The 21,355-nt window shown below is 35.4% G+C and overlaps 1 protein-coding gene across 1 annotated transcript in view; it reads left to right on the top strand.

The window, feature by feature from the left end:
* Positions 1–21,355, top strand: part of COL19A1 (collagen type XIX alpha 1 chain) — a 250,774-nt gene that overhangs the window by 31,664 nt on the left and 197,755 nt on the right. Inside the window, exons 5-9 of the mRNA XM_036414901.1 lie at positions 996–1,271; positions 5,137–5,217; positions 8,372–8,497; positions 9,813–9,875; positions 14,642–14,695. Of these exons, the coding sequence (XP_036270794.1) occupies positions 996–1,271; positions 5,137–5,217; positions 8,372–8,497; positions 9,813–9,875; positions 14,642–14,695 (600 nt within the window). The remainder of the gene's footprint in view (positions 1–995; positions 1,272–5,136; positions 5,218–8,371; positions 8,498–9,812; positions 9,876–14,641; positions 14,696–21,355) is intronic.

The raw sequence follows: 21,355 nt of genomic DNA, 5'->3' as shown, positions 1-21,355 counted from the left end.
AAAGTTGATCTCACCTTCCAATCCAAGAGGTTGTTATTGGTAGAAATGGGGCTCTTGAAGTACTGCTGGAATAAGCATACCAGAGACCCGTATGGGAGGATGAGATATGGTAGAAAGCTTTATTTCCATAGAATTACATCCCTCCGTAAAGCTAAAATCAGAGGCAGTGTCCAAAGTTTCCTTTCCGTGTTCGAGCCAGGTCTAGTTCAGCATCAGAACAGTTACAGTCCATTAGTGCATTTGTGTGGCATCCCCATGGACCTGGGCCATGTGGGCTAATGCAGGAGAGTGCCACAAACCCGAGTCACACAAGTCCCAAGAGTGCCAAGAGCAGCGAGAAGAACCAAGGGAGTGAATTCTTTCGTTCAGGGGATTAAATATCCCAAATGTCTTGCCCTTGCAGTGGCCATGCCCATTCTGGTCAATGACGGTTGTTCTCAGATATGACTGACAGTAAGCATCTTCCCTGTTTCACCCCAAATTTATGTGTCTTTCTCTCCTTTGTTGGTCCTCTGGGGAGTGTGAAGTTGCAGCTTCCTGGTGAAGCTTTCTAAATGACATGCCTATAATATTTGGCCTTCTTTTTTCTCCTTTCCTGTTATTAATAACTAGGTTAATTACAATGGTATCAAAGTGATCATATTCCTATTCTTATAAAATTAGTAGCATTTGATTATTGACTTAAACAGAAACACACACACACACACACACACACACACACGCGCACATGCACACATGCACACACATGCATGCTTTCTAGGTGTTCTGTTTAGAAAGGAGCATATTACATTCACCAGAATACTCCAGAGTTAAACTATTATTTAGCTGTATTTTGCTGTACTTTTATATAAAATAATCTGGAGGACAGGTGTTATCTGAGACATTTTACTAAAGCCTCAGTTATACTAACATGTATGCTGAGTTTTTATTTGTATGCTTTAATAATTTCAAACACTGATTTTAAAATATTTAAAGATAATTTTCATTTTTTGCAGGTTTCTATAGTAGTTGACGGTGGAAAGAAGGTGGTAGAATTTATGTTCCGTGCTGCTGAGGGAGAAGTGCTGAACTACATGTTTAAAAATCGGGAACTCCGTTCTTTGTTTGATCGTCAGTGGCATAAACTTGGCATTGGCATACAATCCCGGGGAGTTTCACTCTATATGGATTGTAATTTAATTGCAAGCCGGCATACCGATGAAAAGGATGCTGTGGACATTCAAGGAAGGACTGTTATCACCGCACGAGCTTCAGATGGCAAGCCTGTGGACGTGAGTTGTGATGTTGATTGTAAAAGAGAAGTAATCAAATTTCTAAATCAAAACAAAGTATCTTACTTAAAACTTATTTCTTTAATTACTATGTAAGACATGGCCTTCTTAACACTGTTGAAATTAATTTTCCATCAGATATGAGAAAGTTAGCTATGCACTATATTTTCACATGTGGTATCTTCTGTGTATTTTCACCCACTTTTCTTTCACCCATTTTTTTCAGTATGAGAATTTAAAAGAATTAGGGCATGCCTTAAAATATAAGGTTTCTAAAATTGAATTTTAGTAAAAGAAAATATAGTAAAAAAGCAAGCTTGGTGTCTAGGCTTATATGTTTTGAATAGAAAGGACTGGAAAAGGATGAACTTTAAAAGGTTCCAGATTATCTGGTGTATTCAAATACAATAGACTATTTATTCATCCTCAGAATAGCAATTGCTTTGTATTGCAGACTATTTTTCATGAGCTTATAATGACTTTCTGTGGCTCTAGTAGACTAAAACATAGCCACTAATTATATCAGTAGGTCACTTGGATGAGAACAGTTAGATAACAAAACTCAGATGAAAAATTCCTTTAAAATTACTTTTGATATTCAGATGATAAAGATTTATAATTGACTTCCCTAGAGAAGTAGGTCTATAATCTTTACAAAACAAGATGTATCTGACTTTGATGATTTTACATTTTCTTATGAGTAGAATCATGGAAAATCATAGAACCATATAAAAATAATCAGAATGCAGGTCACCAATAGGCATTGATATTGCTGTTAACCCAAAAACACAGAACAGTTCAATTTTATTTCAAAAGTATAATTCTTTGCAGATATATATATTTGGCCAACTGATTTTACACACGTGCGCGCGCACGCGCGCGCGCGCGCGCGCGCGCACACACACACACACACACACACACACACTTTTTTAATGAAATGTTATTTTTAAACTGTCTTCTCTTAGAGATAGTGAAAAACTTAGTGAGAATGCCATAACTGGGATTCTACAATAATCAGCAAAATAGGCAGAGCATAAGCCCATCCGGGGACAAGATATCATACATCATGGAGAGTGCACTAGCTTGGGGATCAGACAGTTGTGGTCATAAATCCTATCTCATAAACTTAACTCTATGATCTGCTAATTAATCTTGTTAGCTGTTAATTTATCAGAGTCTCAGTATCCTCAATTATAAGAGTGTCAATAGATATAATTACTTGTTACTGTGTAGAGTATGTATTATAGTGCCTAGAACACAAATAGCTCTCTGTAAACTCGTTATTAGGGGCCAGACATGGCATTCAACCCTAGAATAAGAAAGTAAGTAGAAGGAAAATACCTTCCATTCTTGCCCTCAAAGTTCTCGAAAGCCAATGTAAGGATTAAAGTCTATGGCAGTAAATAATAACAGTATTACTTGAAATAACAACAGAACTAACCAGAGCTTTCAGAAAGGTCTCTCCAAAGAGAGGAATTGGAGACCAGCTGCTGGAACAGCAGAGATGTTTCTCCCAGCAGTACATGGAATGCAGGCAGATTGGAAGTCAGCTTCAGGGAATTCTAGCAACAAAAGTCGGGAATGGCAGTAGTACCTGCTGCATGTACCAGAGTTAAGGACTAGAATCTGGTCCCTTTAGGATTAGTGAGAGCAAAGTGGACTCTAGTTCCAGAGAGTACACTGAGAAAAAAAATCATAATCTCAGGGAGAAACAGCAAGGAGAGAGGAACAAGTTATGAGCAGTGGCCGGGCTCAGAGCTCACCCTCTGAAAGTTGAGTGTCTGTCCTGTTATTAACTTCTCACCCAAGGAAAAAATTCAACCAGAACCTGAGGCTGAAGAATATCAGGTGTATCCTTATAAAAACACATAGTGTGAAAAAGTATAGTGTTATAGTAGTTTAATAGTTCAATATGGAATCAGTTCATTTAAGGATAAAATGAAAGGCATATCACAGTGATGCAGCTTTTAATACTAAGTAACAGATAAGCTGTTAAAACTTTAAGTGGACTAATTTTTTATCTTCTTATAAGTTCTGTGATTCATAAGATCTGTTGTAATTGAAAAAGTTTTATTTATTCAGAATGTATATTATTGAAAAAATTCTAATGATTGGGTTTTATTTTATCGAAATATATGCTACATGTGTGCTTTTATGAGAAAGAGATAGATTACAATGCTGATAGAAAGGATTTTTTTTTAACCTAGCAAATCCTGTGTGATAAGGGTCAGTAAAAGACTTAGCCTGAACATCCTCATTCTAAAGTACTGTGCCAATGAAGGACTCTAAAGTAACTCATGAATAACAAAAGCATGATTAAACTTGGCTTGATTGTAGTTTCAGAGTCATGGGTAACTTGATAAGGTTTAGTGAAAATTGTCATCTATCTTCAGTTAAGTAAAATACTAATTCATCTGAAAGACTTAACACAGTGGTTATATACAATAGAATTTCAATATTTATTTACTATTTTGATAAAAATGATGATAAATGAGGTTTAGTTAAGAAAATTAATTGTTGTCCCACTTCTTCATTCGACATAATGGGTCGAATGTTACTGCCTGGTATTTCATTAGACTATGTAAGATAGTGTATTTAAACTTTATAAATAAAATTTAACTTTAATAACCCTGGGGAAACTTGTAGAAAAGAAATTCATTTCATCTCATAATTTTGCATTGGCTGTAAATCTTAGGCAGCTCATGAATTCACAAGATGTCTGGAGTTCTTAATGCTTCCTATGAGCTGAAATGATTTTGTTTAATCCCAGTGTAGACTGTCAATTACAATGTTTTTCCTCTCCTGCCCCGACCACCCCCCATTTTTTGTGTTGGGGTGGGATTTATAACTTCAGATGTCTGCTTTCTATTTTCATAGGATTAATTATTATAATATTGCAGTTGGGTCTTTCTGTAGAAAGTACTTACTGACCTCAAAGTAAAGCATAATCTAGCTCTGTTATTTTGGGAGACAGAGAAAGAGACAAAGAAAGGGGCAGGGAGGAGGAGTGGAGGCACAAGATTGTTCCTGACCTATTTTATATGTCTAATCATCATATGATTAATTATTAATTACATTATTAAATTTTCAACCACAAAATAATTAAAAATAGCCTATTTAAGCATCTCTCATATTGAAATTTTATTAATAGTCTGTACTATTTGCTTGCTCTTATGTGGTTGTTTGATCTTGCATTTAAAGGCATGATTGTATTTTCCTGGAACTACTTTAATTTCATGTCCAAATGCCAAAAAGCATGAATCTGCTGAGCAAATAGAAATAATCATTATTTTTGTAAAGACTGTGCATTCTGCTCAAGACTCTGCCAATTTAATATAAAGCCCATAGGTATTAGACAGAATCCACAAAAAATAGATAAAAACAAAATACGTTTTTTTGTTTTTTTTTTCTTATGGGAAGTGACCATCTTTTTCCATTTCTCAGATAGGTCTGGAACTATAGATAAAGTTTTCCCAACATCTGCTCAGACCTTTGATTTTATTGTTTTTTCCCAAATATTTATTTTGATATAGTCTTCATTTTGTGGGCATATACTTTATTCTAGTGAATAGCAATGCCTCTCTTTAATTAAATACTTCTTTTATACTGTTTAAACAACTAGCTGAGGCTTACAGTTGCATTCATTCCTTGATTTGCATCACATATAGACTCATCTCGATAATTGAATCTTTCTCAAATGGCCCATAAAACCATGATCCTACATTAATAAAAATATTTAAAAATATCTACTGGTAATTTATTTGTATTAGCTTTATTTTTTGTCAATTAAATTACCATAGTTCTTAATGCCTAAATGTGATTTTCTAAAAAATTAATGATATATCTTTTACTAATTTTTTAATAGATTGAACTTCACCAACTTAAAATCTACTGTGACTCAAATCTCATAGCTAGAGAAACTTGTTGCGACATATCAGATACTAAGGTAAGTTAATTTTCTTGGCATGTGAAGATGGTAGAATGCCAGTTGTCTAGTCTATAGTGCCCAAAATAGGGCAGCACTTAATTGCTTCTGTTGAAGCCAGGTGAGTGATTTGTTCCAAGTAAGAAACCCATCTTAGAACTCTCCGAGAGTTCTGTTAAATATTTTAATCCAGTGTTTTCATTCTAAACTTTGGGAACTATATATCCTCACTTTGGGTTCAACATAAGTATTGTAAAAGACTGTGTTATAACAGTAGCATCATCATTCTCCAGTTACAGGAGTGAAAATGTTTTTTCTTTTCCCAGATGTTCTACACTTACCAAAAAAAAAAAAATATGTGAAATTTTTTATCAAAAGTTTAATGCAAAAAAACACATACTATTTTTAACTTCTATCACTCACTATGAATAGGGTAGTAGAATAATAATGTGACCAGCTAATTCAAAGCATTGATAAGCCTTTCAAATGTTTATGTTTTGCTTTTGTCACTTGGTTTTATAAAGCATATTTCCAACCTAGTTTATGGTTCTTCCCCCCCCCCCCCCCCCCATTTTATGGCTCTTATTTCTAGTAAAATGAAATCCAGCCAAATGTCTTTCTATAAATATCTAAAAAGATAATTTAGAATGCCAGTCTACAGCCTTGAAATACCTAGACTTACTGGAGTCACACATTTAAATCTTGAAGATGATTTAAAAGTTTTTAAAAGATAATCATCCTTTTGTGATGTAAGAGCTCTTAATATAATAATTTTTTGTTATTGAAAAGTAACATAATTATGTTTTGATATATCCAAATTTTATTTTATATATATATATATATATAAATTTTTTTCTTTATTTTAGAAAGGAAGGAAAAAGGAATGATAGAAACATAATTGATGAGAGAGAATCATTGATCAGTTGCTTCCTGTGGACTCCCCACTAGGGATCTGGCATAGGCATGTACTCTGACCAGGGATGGATCCCTGACTTTCTGGTTCATTGGTCGACACTCAGTCATTGAGCCACACAGGCTGGGCTCAAAAATATTCTTGACCAACAGTTACTATTCTGTGTTTTCACATAATAGACATGTCAACTCAAATTATGAGAAAACTCTTTAAGCAAGTATAGGTGTGGATTTGATAGAGTGGTTTGATTATTAAAAGTAGTGACTTGACTTAAAAAATTATGAAAAATAACTTTAATCATGTTTTAAAATTAATACTTAGGAGTTAGTTTTAAAGAGTATAAAATAAGATAAAAATTTATCTCTAACTATGGAAAAAATAACAAAAGACCACTTATTTTTCTGCTGACAATTATTTAGAGGGACATCAGCGTTCTGTTAATGATTAACAAAACAGAACAACCTACATTTTACAAAAGGGAATGCATAGTTTGGAAGATAAATAATTATATAAAAGCAATTTAAGTGCATCTACTATAATTCTGACATCACCTGTTATTTTGTGTGTGGTTTTAATGTGTTGAATTTAGAAAATTTTAATTCAACTTAAAAATACCATTTTGTTCTGGAATTTCAAATCAGACATGCTTTTTATTAATATTTTATATCATATTTCAAAGGTGAAATTTATTCAAGATAATCTATAGACATACTTCTTTGCTTTTATTGATTCAATTTTCTGTTTCTGAAGTAGTCCAGTTTCATAACTTCAGACATAAAATGAAGAACAAATAACAGAAGTAGGAAATCAGAAACATTTGATGAAAATAAATGAGAAATGTGATTCAAATTTTGAGGGTCAATTAATTAAATATGTGTCAAATCAAAACCAGAGGTTTTACAAGAGGAGAAGTCCTTGTACATTTTGTTTCCTTTAGGTACTTTTTGGAGAGTGTGGACAGTTTTATAGTGAAGGCTGAGACATAATTTCAGTCATTTAAATCCCCAATTTAACAGTGAATCAGAGCAAAATTGTGATCTCCAACTGGGTCTTGGTTACCTGACTAGGAATCTATTGGACAGAAACTGGCTAGGAAATTGTGTCAGATCATATGTGCTATGTGATAATCATGTTTCATTCTAATGTGATTTTTATACTTATGGACTTGGAAACTTATTAAGATAACTAAAGAGCTAATTATTAACTCTGAAAAGAGACAAGTGGGGAGACAGGAAATGAGTCCCAGTATTCCTGGGCGCTATTTTTAAAATATTTTGTATTGTTATCACAAGCATTAGAGTACTACCCAGTTTTCAAAATAATTTGCTTTTGGTTCAAAAGTTATGCGTATTTCTTATAATAAAAAACAAAACTTGGCAAATATAGCCAAATTCAAAGTCAAAAGTAGTATCAATCATGATCGTACCACAATAAAGAACCATTGACAGTCTTTTAGTTTTGTATCCTGACAGTATTTTCTATGCATATCTAATTTATAGTATGCAGTCATGTGTGAACTCCTTCCCCTACATTGCAAATTCAGACTTACAAACTGTGGTGAGGAAGGAGCCTGGTAAATGATGTTGAGAGAAAAGGATGTATTTATCCTCTTTAGTCTCTCCATCTGGATTGATTTTTTTTTTTTTTTTGAGAGAGAGAGAAAAAAATTCATTGCTTCATAACCAAATTTGTCTTTAATGTCCCACATATACTGAACCCACTAAATAAGTATAAAATTCATCACATGTCTATTATAGTGGAAACTTTTTAATAACTCTAAAGGACAATGGACTGGAAGAAGATATACTTTAATTAAATACATAGCATCTTACAGTGTAAAAAAGAATTTATCTTCTACTTTTACATGCCTTGTTGAAGTAAACTATGTCTTGAAAGTTCATTTTCAAAAATTTTCCCCCAAAACACATTTACAGATGTTGTGTAAATTATTTTAGTGTAACAAAGCAATTATTGTGTTTGTCATTACTATACTTGTCATAAAGTCGCCTGTAATAGCTTTAAAATGTCTCCCTGAAACCAACATTTTGATGCATTTCTAGTGTGTTGTCAGTTAATAAAACACATAGGGGACCTAGTAAAAGAGAAAAGTATACACTTTCACATGCTCGTGTCAACTTTTGGTGAATTAGAAGGTAGTTCTAACAGGTCACCTCGTCGTTCCTAGTTGGTGGGAACCAGTGTTTAAAATGTCAGAATGTTTGAAATTCACCCATTTCCTAAAGCCTCTTTTTTGGATTGTAGTGCTCAGAGCAGGATGGCATTGGAAGTACCACATCATTATCACTACCCGCTCATGCCAGCAAAGTGTCTGCATATTTGCCAGCAAAGCAGGAACTTGAAAACCAGTGCCAATGCATTCCAAACAAGGTATGTATGCTCATATTAATCTATGCCCACTGAGAAGCCCTTCCACATGGTGAGCCAGCCCCTTGAATGTGGCCCTGATGCACAGAATGTGTTTGTCCTTCATTGCTAGTTGAATCAAATGCCCAAGGCACTGAACCATGGGGGTTGATTAAGAGAAGGGGTTTGGGCCAGGCCAAGCATGGCTCAGTGGCTGAGCATCCACCTATGAACAAGGAAGTCACGGTTCAATTCCTGGTCAGGGCACATGCTCAGGTTGTAGGCTCGCTCTGTAGTGTGGGGTGTGCAGGAGAGAGCTGATCAACGATTCTCTCTCATCATTGGTGTTTCTACCTCTCCCTCTCCCTTCTCTGAAATCAATAAAAATATATTAATTTTTTTTTAAAAGAGAAGGGGGTTGGGGATTCCCTGGGTTTTATCTGGATGGTCCTGAGACCCTCAGACCTTCTTTCCGAGTGTGAATGAGAATGAATAGGAAGGTGAAGGGAGGAACAACCTGTAGAACACGCAAGTACTGAGTACTTTCCACGTGCCAGGAATAGGCTTCAATTCTGGGGATTTTCAGTTGAAGGAAACACAGTGCCTGCTCTTCAACCCAAATACAAAGACACTACATGGAATGCCTTTGTTGTATGGAGACTACGTATCCGGTATCCCTGACTTATAGCCAGCTCCCTCTGTCATAACTTGTATGGGAAATATTCAGAGAATTTGTCTCACTTGCACCAGTATGGTCCTGTGGTTGGGAATTCTAGTCTCATGGACCTAAATTCACTTCTTTTGTGGATATAAATGGCAGTCACAAGGCCTGTGCTAAAAAGTGGGCTAAGTATGGTTTTCCTCTCTGCCCATACCTGAGGAAAGGAAAGAGGGAAGGAAAACATTACAGTGCCTAGAGAGACTGCCCATCCCCTAGCACTGTGACTTAGTGCATGCCCTGAGACTTAATACATCCTGCGCCTGCTTCAACCCTGGCTGGAGGAGTGGGGAACGGGATTAGGTGTAAGTTTAAAGGAATCTTGTATCTCCTGTAAGGACTAATGCTGCATTGAAAGCTCCACAGAAGGGCAAGTGCAAGGTGCAAGGGCCCCACAAAGGAGCAGCCCATGTCTCAGTCCATGGAAGGTCACATGGAGGAGCTCATGAAAGCCATGAGCCTCATGAGCAAGGGAAGAAGGACATTTCAGTGGAGAACCCAGCATCAGTTCAGAGGGAGCAAGGATTTATCTTAATATTGTTGGCATAATATGTATAAACCACCTATCTTTAGCTCATTGTGACAGATTGTTTGATAACATAGAAATTCATTTTTGCTCAGGGAGAAGCAGGATTACCCGGAGTACCAGGCTCACCAGGTCAGAAAGGGGATAAAGGAGAACCGGTAAGACACCACCCAGTGCTGTTGGGGTGAAAGTGGATTTGTTCTAAAGTGACTTAAAAATAAAATTTTCCTCATTTTTCTATGTCCCATTTGCATTTGGATTCAAATCCAAATCCTTGTACTTATAAACCGTAAACAAAATTGTGACACAAGAAAGTTTAGTTTTTTAGTTGTTGCCTTAGCCTTCTTTAACATTCTCTTTTTTAAATACTTGAATTCTTGCTTCTCAAGACTGCTGATGGGTCCCTGCTGAACTTTTTAAACTTAATATATGTGTTCCCTTCACCCATTCTCTCACCTCTCCCACTACCTCCCCCCACATCTGGCAACTGCCAATCACTTCTCTGTAAGAGAGCACATACAGTATTTGTCTTCTTTTGTATGACTCGTTACGTACATACACAAACACACGCAAGCTACAGTTTCATTCTCCATTTATCCATCAATGTACACTAGGTCGTTATTCTATCTTGGCTATGGTAAATAATGCTGTAACTAACATGGGGCAGGGGGCGTGCACATACATTTTTGAGGTAGTGTTTTTGTTTTCTTTGGTAGATAGCCAGAAGTGGAATTGCTGCATTAAAAAGTAATTATTATTTTTTTAAAAATTTTATGAGGAACTTTTGTACTGTTTTCCATAGTTGCTACACCAATTTACATTACTTCACGCCCTCACCAACACTTGTTATTGCCTGTCTTTTTTAGAATAGAGAAGGTGTGAGTTAATACATTATTGTGGTTAAAATTTGCATTTCTCTGATTATTAATGATGTTAAAAATTCTCTTTATGTACCTGTTGGTCATCTGTAGGTCTTCATTGTCCATTCAGATCTTCTGCCCATTTTTTAATTGATAGTTTGTTTTTTTGCTATTAAATTGCATGCACTCTTTAAAGGTTTTAGATATTAGCCCCTTATCAGATATATAATTTACAAGTATTTTCTTCCATTCAGTAGGTTGCCCTTTTATTTTGTTGATGGTTTCCACTGCTGTGCAGAAGCTTTTTAGTTTAATGAAGTCACACACTTCAGGGATATTGGCCTATAATTTTCTTTTCTTGTGGTCTTCTTGTCTGGTTTTGGTGTCATAAAGTGAATTTGGAAGACTTTTCTCCTTTTCTTTTCTTTCTTTCTTTTTTTCTTTTTTTTTTTTTTTTTTGTAGAGTTTGAGAAGGATTGGTATAATTCTTCTTTGAATGTTTGGTAGAATTCACCACAGAAGCCCTCTGGTCCTATGCTTTTGTTTATTGGGAAATTGTCAATTATTGATTTAATCACCTTGTTAGTAATCAGTCTGTTCAGATTTTCTATTTTATCATAATCCAGTCTTGGTAGGTTGTATATTTATAGGCCTGTAGCTGAAATACAACTGAGACCTAGATGTTATCTCTAATAGCTTAATGCTTAAGGGAGTGGTCATGCACAGGCTTGTATAGGAAGCTATGAGATATTCTCTGGCCTCCTTGTTCCTCCTCTAAGGGGATCTTCCATTGACTAGTGACATGCCAGGGGAGGAAATGTCACCAAAGAGTCCAAACTACATGACCAGCGATATGTAAGGTCAGGGTGCCTAAACCTCATGACCAGCATGACCATCAATATGCTAGGCAAGGAAAGGTCACTCTGGAGGCAGGATCCTAGTTCACTTTGTCCATTGTTGGGTACTGGGGGCTTTTCACTCGGATGACCTTTTGTACTTACCTATTGTTCCTTCTATGTGCATGCCAACTAACTGCCTAATATGACACATTCACTCATCAATAATTATTTATTGTTCCAATTATTATAATAAAAAATGTGCTAAGTTCTGGAGCTATAGCAGTATTGAGAAAGCATGCTGAGTTTATACTTAATCTCACTGAGTTTATACTCTAGAGATGATTCATTCAAGAAGCCTTCCCTCCTTAGGAATGAAAAGAAAAAACTAGGAAGGAAGGAATCATTAAAAAATTATATTTATTAGCTAAGTTATTGCATGCTAAACCTATAAAATATACCAAAATGTATCTCAAAATTACAGTGCATTACATGGCTTCCCATTTGTGATATATCTTTAAAATATTAACATTCATTTTTACTTCCATGTTATACAAAACTTGTAATGTCAAGAAAGGCAAGGCAAAATAGCTGGGATAAAATAAGTGGATAATAATCTACAAGACAAATAATCAGTATACGTCCATTATTTTTTAATACAAACACTAGCATTTGATTAAACCAGTATAGCCCTTTCTGTGTAAATAGGACTTCAGATGACCATGGCCATTTATATGTTCAGCTTTCCTGGCATTTGTAATAAACTTGGATATATTGTTTCATTTGACAATAAGTCCATTTTTGTTTTTATTATACTGTGTGATTCTGCACTTTAATGTGCAGTAAACAAAGATGGCATTTCTTTGTGTTTAAGTCTGGAATATAATTTTAGATATTAGAGCAGGTATACAAAATAATGTCTAAATAGCTTGAAATCAAAAGCCTTTTTTCTCCAAGGCATATTGAATAGTTAATGTTGTGACATGACCAGTGTTACTAAGGGGCCAGATACTGTTCTCAGGGTTTTCCTTGCTTAGAAGGCCAAGAAAGGAAATTTAGGGGAGCCAGAACAGTATAGCAGCAGAAGTCTCACACTGGAGCCCAAACCATTTGGGATTGAGTCCAATGTACCTTTTACTTGCTTTGAAAATGATCCTTAATAACACCTTGTCCATTGTTTATTTTATACAATGAAATATATAAAAAGCTTGTAGTATCAGAAACTGGCACATAATGAATATTCAACAAATATGTTTTCTCTGCTTTCCTATCTACAGTGCAATTGCTCACATGTTGAAGGACAGGTGGAGAAGATCCCTTTAGGTTGAATTGTAGTTTGTTATGTGACCTGACATAACAAGTTATGTATTACTTATTGTAAATTTTGAGAAACTTTACTGTGATCTGGGGCAGTTTTATAAGAGCAAATTTTACTTTTATTTATGCCCATGTACTATGAGTTTGACAGCTATTTTGCATAATCATGTAAGTCCTGTCCAACCTGAGTCAGAACCCACCCATGGCTTTCTGTCTCCATCAAATAAACAATAAAGCTCTAACCATGGGCTACCAGGCTTCACTTAAAGTGTAGTCCTCATCCTACCCCACCCCTCACATCCTGTATCACCTCCTACCCTCTCCTCTGTTCACTCCTGCTCTCAGGTCTTTGCACCAGTTTACATACCACTGGAATCTTCTGCTAGATATCCATTTGGTGCTCTTCACATCTTGCAGGCTCTTGCTCAGGAATCAGTTTGAAATCCTATTCTGACATTTCTATATAAAAATCAGTTTAAAGCCCTATTCTGCATCTATATGTGAAAATCACTCTTCTTTCCACCTCTATCTTCTTTCTTAGCACTTTTATTGCCACCTGACATGTCATCATTTTGCATATATTTATTCCCCCCCACTAGCATATGATTTCTTTGAGCACTATACATAGAACAGCACATAATAAGAGCTAAAAATACATTGAATGAATGAATGAGCAGTATAGTCTAAATCAACTCAGCTATTTCTAGAATCTATAAATTCAATGCTCCAATTGCTCAGGGATCCTGCCAGGCAGCACAAAGAGTCAATTTGCAAAGAGCTAGATAAATCATAAAGGACTGTTACATTATTCAATATTGTTCCGCTACACTTTTTTCCTTTAAAAATACAAAAATTATTTTCACATAGTGACCTAACTAATTTTAGATTGATACTACCAATTGGTTAATGAAAAATCAGAAATATATGGGGGAAAGCCACATGCTTTCCTATATTTTTCTATTTGCCTATATTCTCATCCCTGCTGTGATGCTTCATTAATCAGATTCACAGCTTTTTAAATGTTTGATAAAGATGATGACCTTCTCTCATGCAGTAAGATGGTTTGAAATTCAAACACTGCTTATGTTTGAACACCTAGATATGATCAGTATTCTGTCAAGGCACCTAATCAAACCATTCTAACTATGCCCTCTGTTCAAGACTAAACTCTGGGTGACATTATTTCAAATAATGAATTCTTTTCAGATTAAATTATTATAATTTTCTGAAACTTCTCATTCCCCTTTCTTAGCAAGTATAGGTGGCAACCTAATTACTTAGCAACCACTTTCCTTTCTCAGTTCTTTAAGACCCTTGCTAAAACCCTCACCCACTTCAGAGAAAACGCTGAAATTCTCTGAGTTTTATAAAATAGCAGCTCAATTTCAATGTTCCCAAACCTAAGGGCGGATGTGATCTGAGCTCTATTTTGGGAATAATTTTCTAGTTCATTTTTGTATTATCTTTTACATTTCCAGTTAATTACCCAAAGTGTAGGCTTTATGAAATGATTGTTTTGCTAATATATTTTTAGAGAAAATCAAATTAATTTAAAATTTATTAAGTTTATTTACTTGACTCTATAGTAAAAAAATTTCTACTACTCCACCCTCTAATTTCACTACCTGGAAGTTTCTATTCTGAATAGTCTAATTTGTTAACCCAGAGATTGGGTTAACTCAGAGTTTAGTTTTGATTAGCACTTTGATATTTATTCATTATTAATAGTTTGAACATTAATTATAAACTATATAGTTTAATAACTTGAGGACAATAAGAGGAAGGAACTTAGGGAACAGACTTTGGGACAAGCAAAAGCAACTCATCTAAGAAGTTGTAGATTCTCTTCAACAAGATTAGCAGTTAATACACCTTTGAAAAAACCTCCTAATGAGCAATTCTATATTTTAGGGTGCAGTTGGTATTAAAGGTGAATTTGGTGCTCCTGGAATTCCTGGGGAAAGGGTATGTTGATTTGCTACTTGATTAAACTTTGTGGCTGTTTTATACGGTTGAATCAGATAGGAAGGGGACGTATATAGAACAAGTCTGGAAGTCAGGGACACACTGTGTCCCTGCAGCGAGCAGCCACAAACTGCTGTATAATTTTCTAATTGTTTCACTATAACCCAGCCATATTCAGTGTTTGCATATTATAAAAAGTCTGCTTTTATGCTACATAGCAACATTAGGTCATTGTGGCAGAGATCGTATGGCCCACAATGCCTAAAATGTTTACTGTCAGGCCCTTTGCAGAAAAGTTGTGGGCCCCTGCCTGCTCTAGAGCACTGGCCATTATTCTGAGAGCACCATACCTTCCTGTGACTCATTATCTAGAAGGCCATGGCCCTGGTGGTTATTAACCTGAAGCTGTCACAGTAGTAACTACAGTTGAAGTGGTAGAAGGTTCAGAAACTACCATTCGGATTTTGTAATAGTTTGATAAATATTGTTCTTTTTTTTTTTGTTGTTAAATTTATTGGGGTGACATTGGTTCATATAGGTTCATGATAAGGTCATATAGGTTTCAAGTGCACATTTCTATGATACCTGACCTGTATATTGCATTATGTGCCCCCCACACCCAAAGTCAAATCACCTTTCATCATTGTATATTTATCCCCATTTACCCTTTACTACCCTCCACTGCCCTTCCCTCTGCTAACCGCCATAGTGTTGTCTTTGTCAGTGACAGTGGTCAGCAAACTGTGGCTCACGAGCCACATTTGGCTCTTTGATCCCTTGAACGTGGCTCTTCCACAAAATACCACATGCGGGCACGCGTGCACACAGAGTGTGATTGAGACTTCGTGGCCCATACACAGAAGTTGGTTTTCAGCTCTCAAAAGAAATTTCAGTCGTTTGTACTGTTGATATTTGGCTCTGTTGACTAATGAGTTTGCCGACCACTGGCCTATGAGTTTTAGTTTTATATCCCACATCCAGATTTTTTTTTTTAATTCTTCTTTAATGTGTCTGATATCTGACTGCTTGATTGATGCTGCTTCTTTTCTTTTAGAAATTACTCAGCCTGATATGCAAATTATTTTACTCTTATAGTAGTGTAACTGTTAGACTCTGTGAAATCCAACAAATTGTGTTGAACAATGATGCATACTTGATACAAGTTAATATTTATTTGTGCTGCTAGCCTCTTGCTTAAGCTTGTTAGTGACATTTCTCTTCATCATGGAATAAAAGTTCCTTTAAATACATGTTTAAGATGGACGAATTCCTTCAAAATGCATTTTCTCCTAGAGAATACTACTCCCAGTACTTCCCTTAATTCCTTAAGAGATTGCCCCAATCCAAATTTGTTTTATCCTCTCATTCCACCGATCTCTTTCTAAAATATATCATAGAAATCGGATTTTTAAAAAAATCATTTGAATACATGTGGGATCTCTCTCTCTCGCTCTCTCTCTCCCTCTCTCTCTCTCAACAAAGCCAAATACAGAATCACTGGAGTACTTAAACTATAAAATATATTATTGAACTTCTTTACTTCTTTTTGTAACGTAAGCTTTATATAAGTTTACACAGTGGATTATGGGAAAGCAGAATAAAATTCCCCTAGAATACTTTTGAACAAAATTTACTAAGATTAGTATAAAATGCCATTAATTTCAGTGCTCCAAAATGACTTTTCCTGGTTCCTATTTGGGGAAACCAGGTATAAACTGCTATTGATTGGCTGGGACAAAGCTTTCAACTCCTGAGAGGTACCATCAGCAGATTGGATTCAGAATGAGAACTAAATTAAGTAATCAACAGGTTCAATCAGTAAAAGTTGATCAACTCAATCTCAATCAAAGGGCATCCAGGAGAGCAAGTCAGTAACAGGCTAGAAGGTTAAGTAATTAAGTTAAGAAATTCTCTGTTAAAAAAATATAGTTTCTGCCCTGGCTGTTGGGATTCAGTAGTTAGAACATCAGCCCTCAAACAGAAGGGTTGTAGGTCCCATCCATGCCCTTGTTGGGGTGAATGTAAGGGGCAACAAATCAATATGTTTCTCTCATATCAATGTTTCTCTCTCTCTCTCTCTCTCTCTCTCTCTCTCTCTCTCACACACACACACACACACACACACACACGTACCTTCTCTCCCTTACAGTCTCTAAAAATCAATGGAAATGGTATCCTCAGGTGCAGATTAACAAGAAATAAAATAAATAGTTTCTTAGGAAAGAGAATATTTGAGGCAGCAGGAAGGAAATGGAGTAAGACATGATGTTGCAGAGACAAACGCTACTCAGGATTCAAGATTTTGCTTCTTTTCCCAGAATTCTAAATTTGTAGGAAGAATTTTCTGTGATGATTCATCCTGCACTCTACTTAACATAAAACTTCAGTGAATATAAAGGAATATACCAGCTACTGATAAACTGGTTGAACCTAGTGATTATGGGAATAGAAGTGTCAGCTCTTGGGGCCCATTTGGTCAAAATAGTCATAGAGTGAGACTCACAAAATCAATGGGATTTAGTATCTGTGTGAAGACTCTGTCTCCAAGGAACTTAAATGTTAATGTGATAAGAAAAGCTGTATCTATGGTGTTCTAAAATCAACAGAGATTATCCTGGCAAACACTCTCTCATGTTTCCTCAAGCAGTTTTCTTCTTTTTTTCCAAAGCAGTTTTATTTGGGTCTATTTTACTTGAGTTGTTTGTAAGGGCCTCACAGACCATTAGAGAATTCATGCAGCTTCCCATGGCGCCAAACATAGCATCAGGCTCCACTTGGCCCTGGGATCCTGGTTTCATGCATCTTTTTCGACCCTCCCAGTGTCTGTAGAATCGCTGAGACTTTGACCATATCCTCTCCTAAGATACAGCCTCTGGTGGTGCCATACCTGCTTCTAACTTGTCACTTCACTTAGGTGTTAAAGGGACATTACACTCACAAGTGAAGAAATATCACTTCAGGAATATTTTTGTTTTTACTTCCATAATTCCCAGGTTACCATTTATTTAAAATAATTTTAATGAATATATACAAAATAAAAATAACAAGAAAGTTACTATATTATGTGAGGGTATGGTTAATATGGTATAAATAATTGACTCCAATAAAGATATGTCAAAATTTTTAAAAATTTTCAAAAATTTTAAATTTTATTTTATTTTTAAAATATCTTTTTATTGTTGAAAGTATTAAAGATATTCCCTTTTTCTTTCCCCATTGATTCCATGCTCCCCCATCACCCTCCCTCTGCCCCAGGCCTTCACTGCACTGTTGTTTGTATCCAAGGTTTATGAATATATGCATATAAATTCTTTGATTAATCTCTTCTTACCACTCCTCCCCTCTGAGATTCATCAGTCTATTCCATGCTTCTATGTCTCTGGATATATTTTGTTGATCAGTTTATTTTGTTTATTAGATTCCACATTTGAGAGAATTATGTGATACTTGTCTTTCTCTGACATCTCTCATAGCAATGTGTTTGATACATCTCCTAGGGTAAGGGAAACAAAAGAGAAAAAAAAAATGGGAGTACATCAAAATAAAAAGCTTCTGCACAGCAAAAGAAACCGTCAACAAAATGAAAAGGGAGCCCACTGTATGAGAGACCATATTTGCCAATGATATATCTGATAAGAGGTTAATTAGAACTCATATGACTTAACAAAAGAATATAATCAATTTTAAAAATGGGCAAAGGGGACCTAAATAGACTGTTTTCTAAAATTTCAAAAATTTTGCCAAAACCGGTTTGGCTCAGCGGATGGAGCATCGACCTGCAGACTGAAAGGTCCCAGGTTCGATTCTAATCAAGGGCATGTACCTTGGTTGCAGGCACATCCCCAGTAGGGGGTGTGCAAGAGGCAGCTGATCAATGATTCTCTCTCATCGATGTTTCTAACTCTCTATCCCTCTCTCTTCCTCTCTGTAAAAAATCAACAAAATATATATTTAAAATAAATAAATAAATAAAATTTCAAAAACTTTTAATTAAAGTTGTAAATATGAGCACTTACACTTGGCATAAAATACTTTTATTGTTTTATGATGAAATTGATTTGATGGATTTTTTCTAAGCAAGTTTCCGAGGAAAATTCATTAGTTCTTAAAGTACTATGTATCCTCAGAGCTGTATCTCCCACTGTTGGTTTAATGCATCTCCCAGAGTACTCATACAGCATCCCAAGCTTCACTTTGATTCTGCTTTTCCGCATTTGTGATTCTTGGTGTTCTTTTACTAATAAATAAAGATGCTTAAGAGTTCTATTAAAATATAAAGTAAAAACCTTTCTTGGAGCAAGAACATATATACCTCCATGTATACCTCTGGTGTACTATTTTCAAAGTGAAGTCCTTTATTTATTTATTTATTTATTTATTTATTTATTTATTTTTCAGTTTATCCTCACCCGATGATATGGTTTTATTGATTTTTAGAGAGAGAGAGGAAGGAAGAGAGAGAAGCATCAATGCGAGAGAGAAACATCCATCGGTTGCCTCCTGTACGTCCCCTGACTGGGGATCAAACCTGAAGCCTTTTGTTGTTTGGGATGATGCTCCAACCAACTGAACAACCCAGCCAGGGCAAGTCCTCTGTTTTTGAAGGTTTAATATTTAAACTAACAAACTGATTTATAATAATGGAGTGAGACATATTCTGAGCAGTGCAGAATAGAATTTGAATATTAGCTGTACTTACTTCCAATGTAATGAAGTAATAAATTAAGTGATCTCTATATGAGTCCCATTATTCTAAAGTAAACCTACACCTTGAAGTGTATTAGGTGATAGCAATATTTTTTTAAAAAAGTAAAGTCCCTGAACTAAATATTAGTTTACTGAGGCAGCATTTTTCTTCTGAGGCCTGGGAGAAAAATAGTTTACTAACCAACACTGTACTTATTATGAAATCAATTTATGGAATAGGGAGTCATGGAGACTTTGAAGATGATGAACTGTGGAATTTAATTATGCTGTTTTATATTTATGATACCCATCACCTCATACAAACTTGCATTCTAACCTGATCTATACAACCTTCCTGCTAACACACCACTGAAAAGTAGGTGTCCAAATTAAACACACACACACACACACACACACACACGCACACACACACAAATTTCCAGAGGTAAAAAGGCATATGCATTAAGGGCACTTAAGAGGTATATCTGAGAACATGAAGAGAGATTGCCAAAGTGCTTAAAAGTGCTTATCTTAAAAATAGTCAGCTCACTGTCCTCATTATGAGGTGCATTGTATGATGGGTTGTTGCTTTTTTCTTCTTCTCTTTTTTTTTTTCCTCCACCATAAACTCTTAAGGCCTCAGTCTTTGCAGGTGAGTGAGATTGAATTGGACAGACCCATTGTTCTCTGGCTGTTTATTTCTTTTCTGTTGGAAAATGAAATGACTGTGATCTTTGAATCTTGATTTTCTCTTAAAAAGACATTTTATGAGAAGACTACAGCTTCTAGAAATAAAGGCAGATGGTTTGCAGTTTATGAAAGCGCATACAAGACCCATAGCTGCTGTGAATTATAATGAACTCCACAACAGCCCTGGTCCAGATGTAGCATTAATGCCTCAGAGACGCAGAAACTTAGAGATGTTTATTGGAAAAAAAAACCTAGAGAATTTTAAAAGTTTATTTGGCTGTCTCTCTCTATTACATCACTTCACCCAATTTCCCATTGAAATTCAGAAATATAATTAATTTCATTGTCCTTTCCAAGATAAAAAAGAAAGTTGAATTACTTATTTATATGTGACAACCTAACTTTATTGTAACATTGAGCTGTTTCCTTCCTATGAGATTGTCAAGGTTTAAAAACAAGCATGAGCTCCATGTTAGAGAAAATGCCAGTTAAATAGAGAATCATCTGTATATTTCTGTCTTTCAGAATATTCTGAAATGAATGAAGGTATAGTCAATTCTGCACAAAAGATTGAACTTTTTTATTGTACCAATAATCAAAGGAAAAAATGACCACAAAGAAAACAATGTTGTTGTTTGTTTTTGAGTTTTAAAATAAAAAACTTTAATATGCAGTCATCAGCTGTGCAGTTTATCCCACCAAGGTACCACCCTGGAAGACAAACCATTCCAAGACAAGAGAAGAACCAAGCCAATGGGATGCATTAGATGTTGGTAGAGCCCTATTCTGAGATGTGAGGAGACAAAATGGGAGGACTTCTAGATGGTTTGGGGAATCTGAGAGCAGTTTGAGATAACTGGCATAATTAACAAATTCCATGTGAATAAAGATAGAACTCTTAGGGTAAAATATATTTTCATGAAAAGTCCTTTTCTGAGTATTTTAAAGAACCCAGAAATAGAAAACATTTTGAAAATTAAATAGTTGCATTTGAGCCATGGTAAGTAATAAGAAAACAGTTTTGTTAAGGGACTTGTTAACTTTACTTAATATAGTCACAAGAAGGATAGCTTGGATTAACAGTGAAAAATTACTGCCTTTACATGGAGAAGGTCTCATTTAATTGTCTTATCTGTGGGTAGTATATTGATACAATAGGGCACTAAAATAAGCAGAAACATGAGAAGGACAGAGGTAATAGAAGGACAGGAAAAGAAAAAGAAACTTGCTCACTCTGCAGTTGATTTCATTTCTTAATGGTTTCTTATTCCTTCCTAATGCCTT

This window comes from Pipistrellus kuhlii, unplaced genomic scaffold (assembly GCF_014108245.1).
Source record: "Pipistrellus kuhlii isolate mPipKuh1 unplaced genomic scaffold, mPipKuh1.p scaffold_m20_p_5, whole genome shotgun sequence".
NCBI classification, from domain to species: domain Eukaryota; kingdom Metazoa; phylum Chordata; class Mammalia; order Chiroptera; family Vespertilionidae; genus Pipistrellus; species Pipistrellus kuhlii.
The sequence above is the reverse complement of the archived record's forward strand: the minus strand, read 5'-3'. Positions and strand labels throughout refer to the sequence as shown.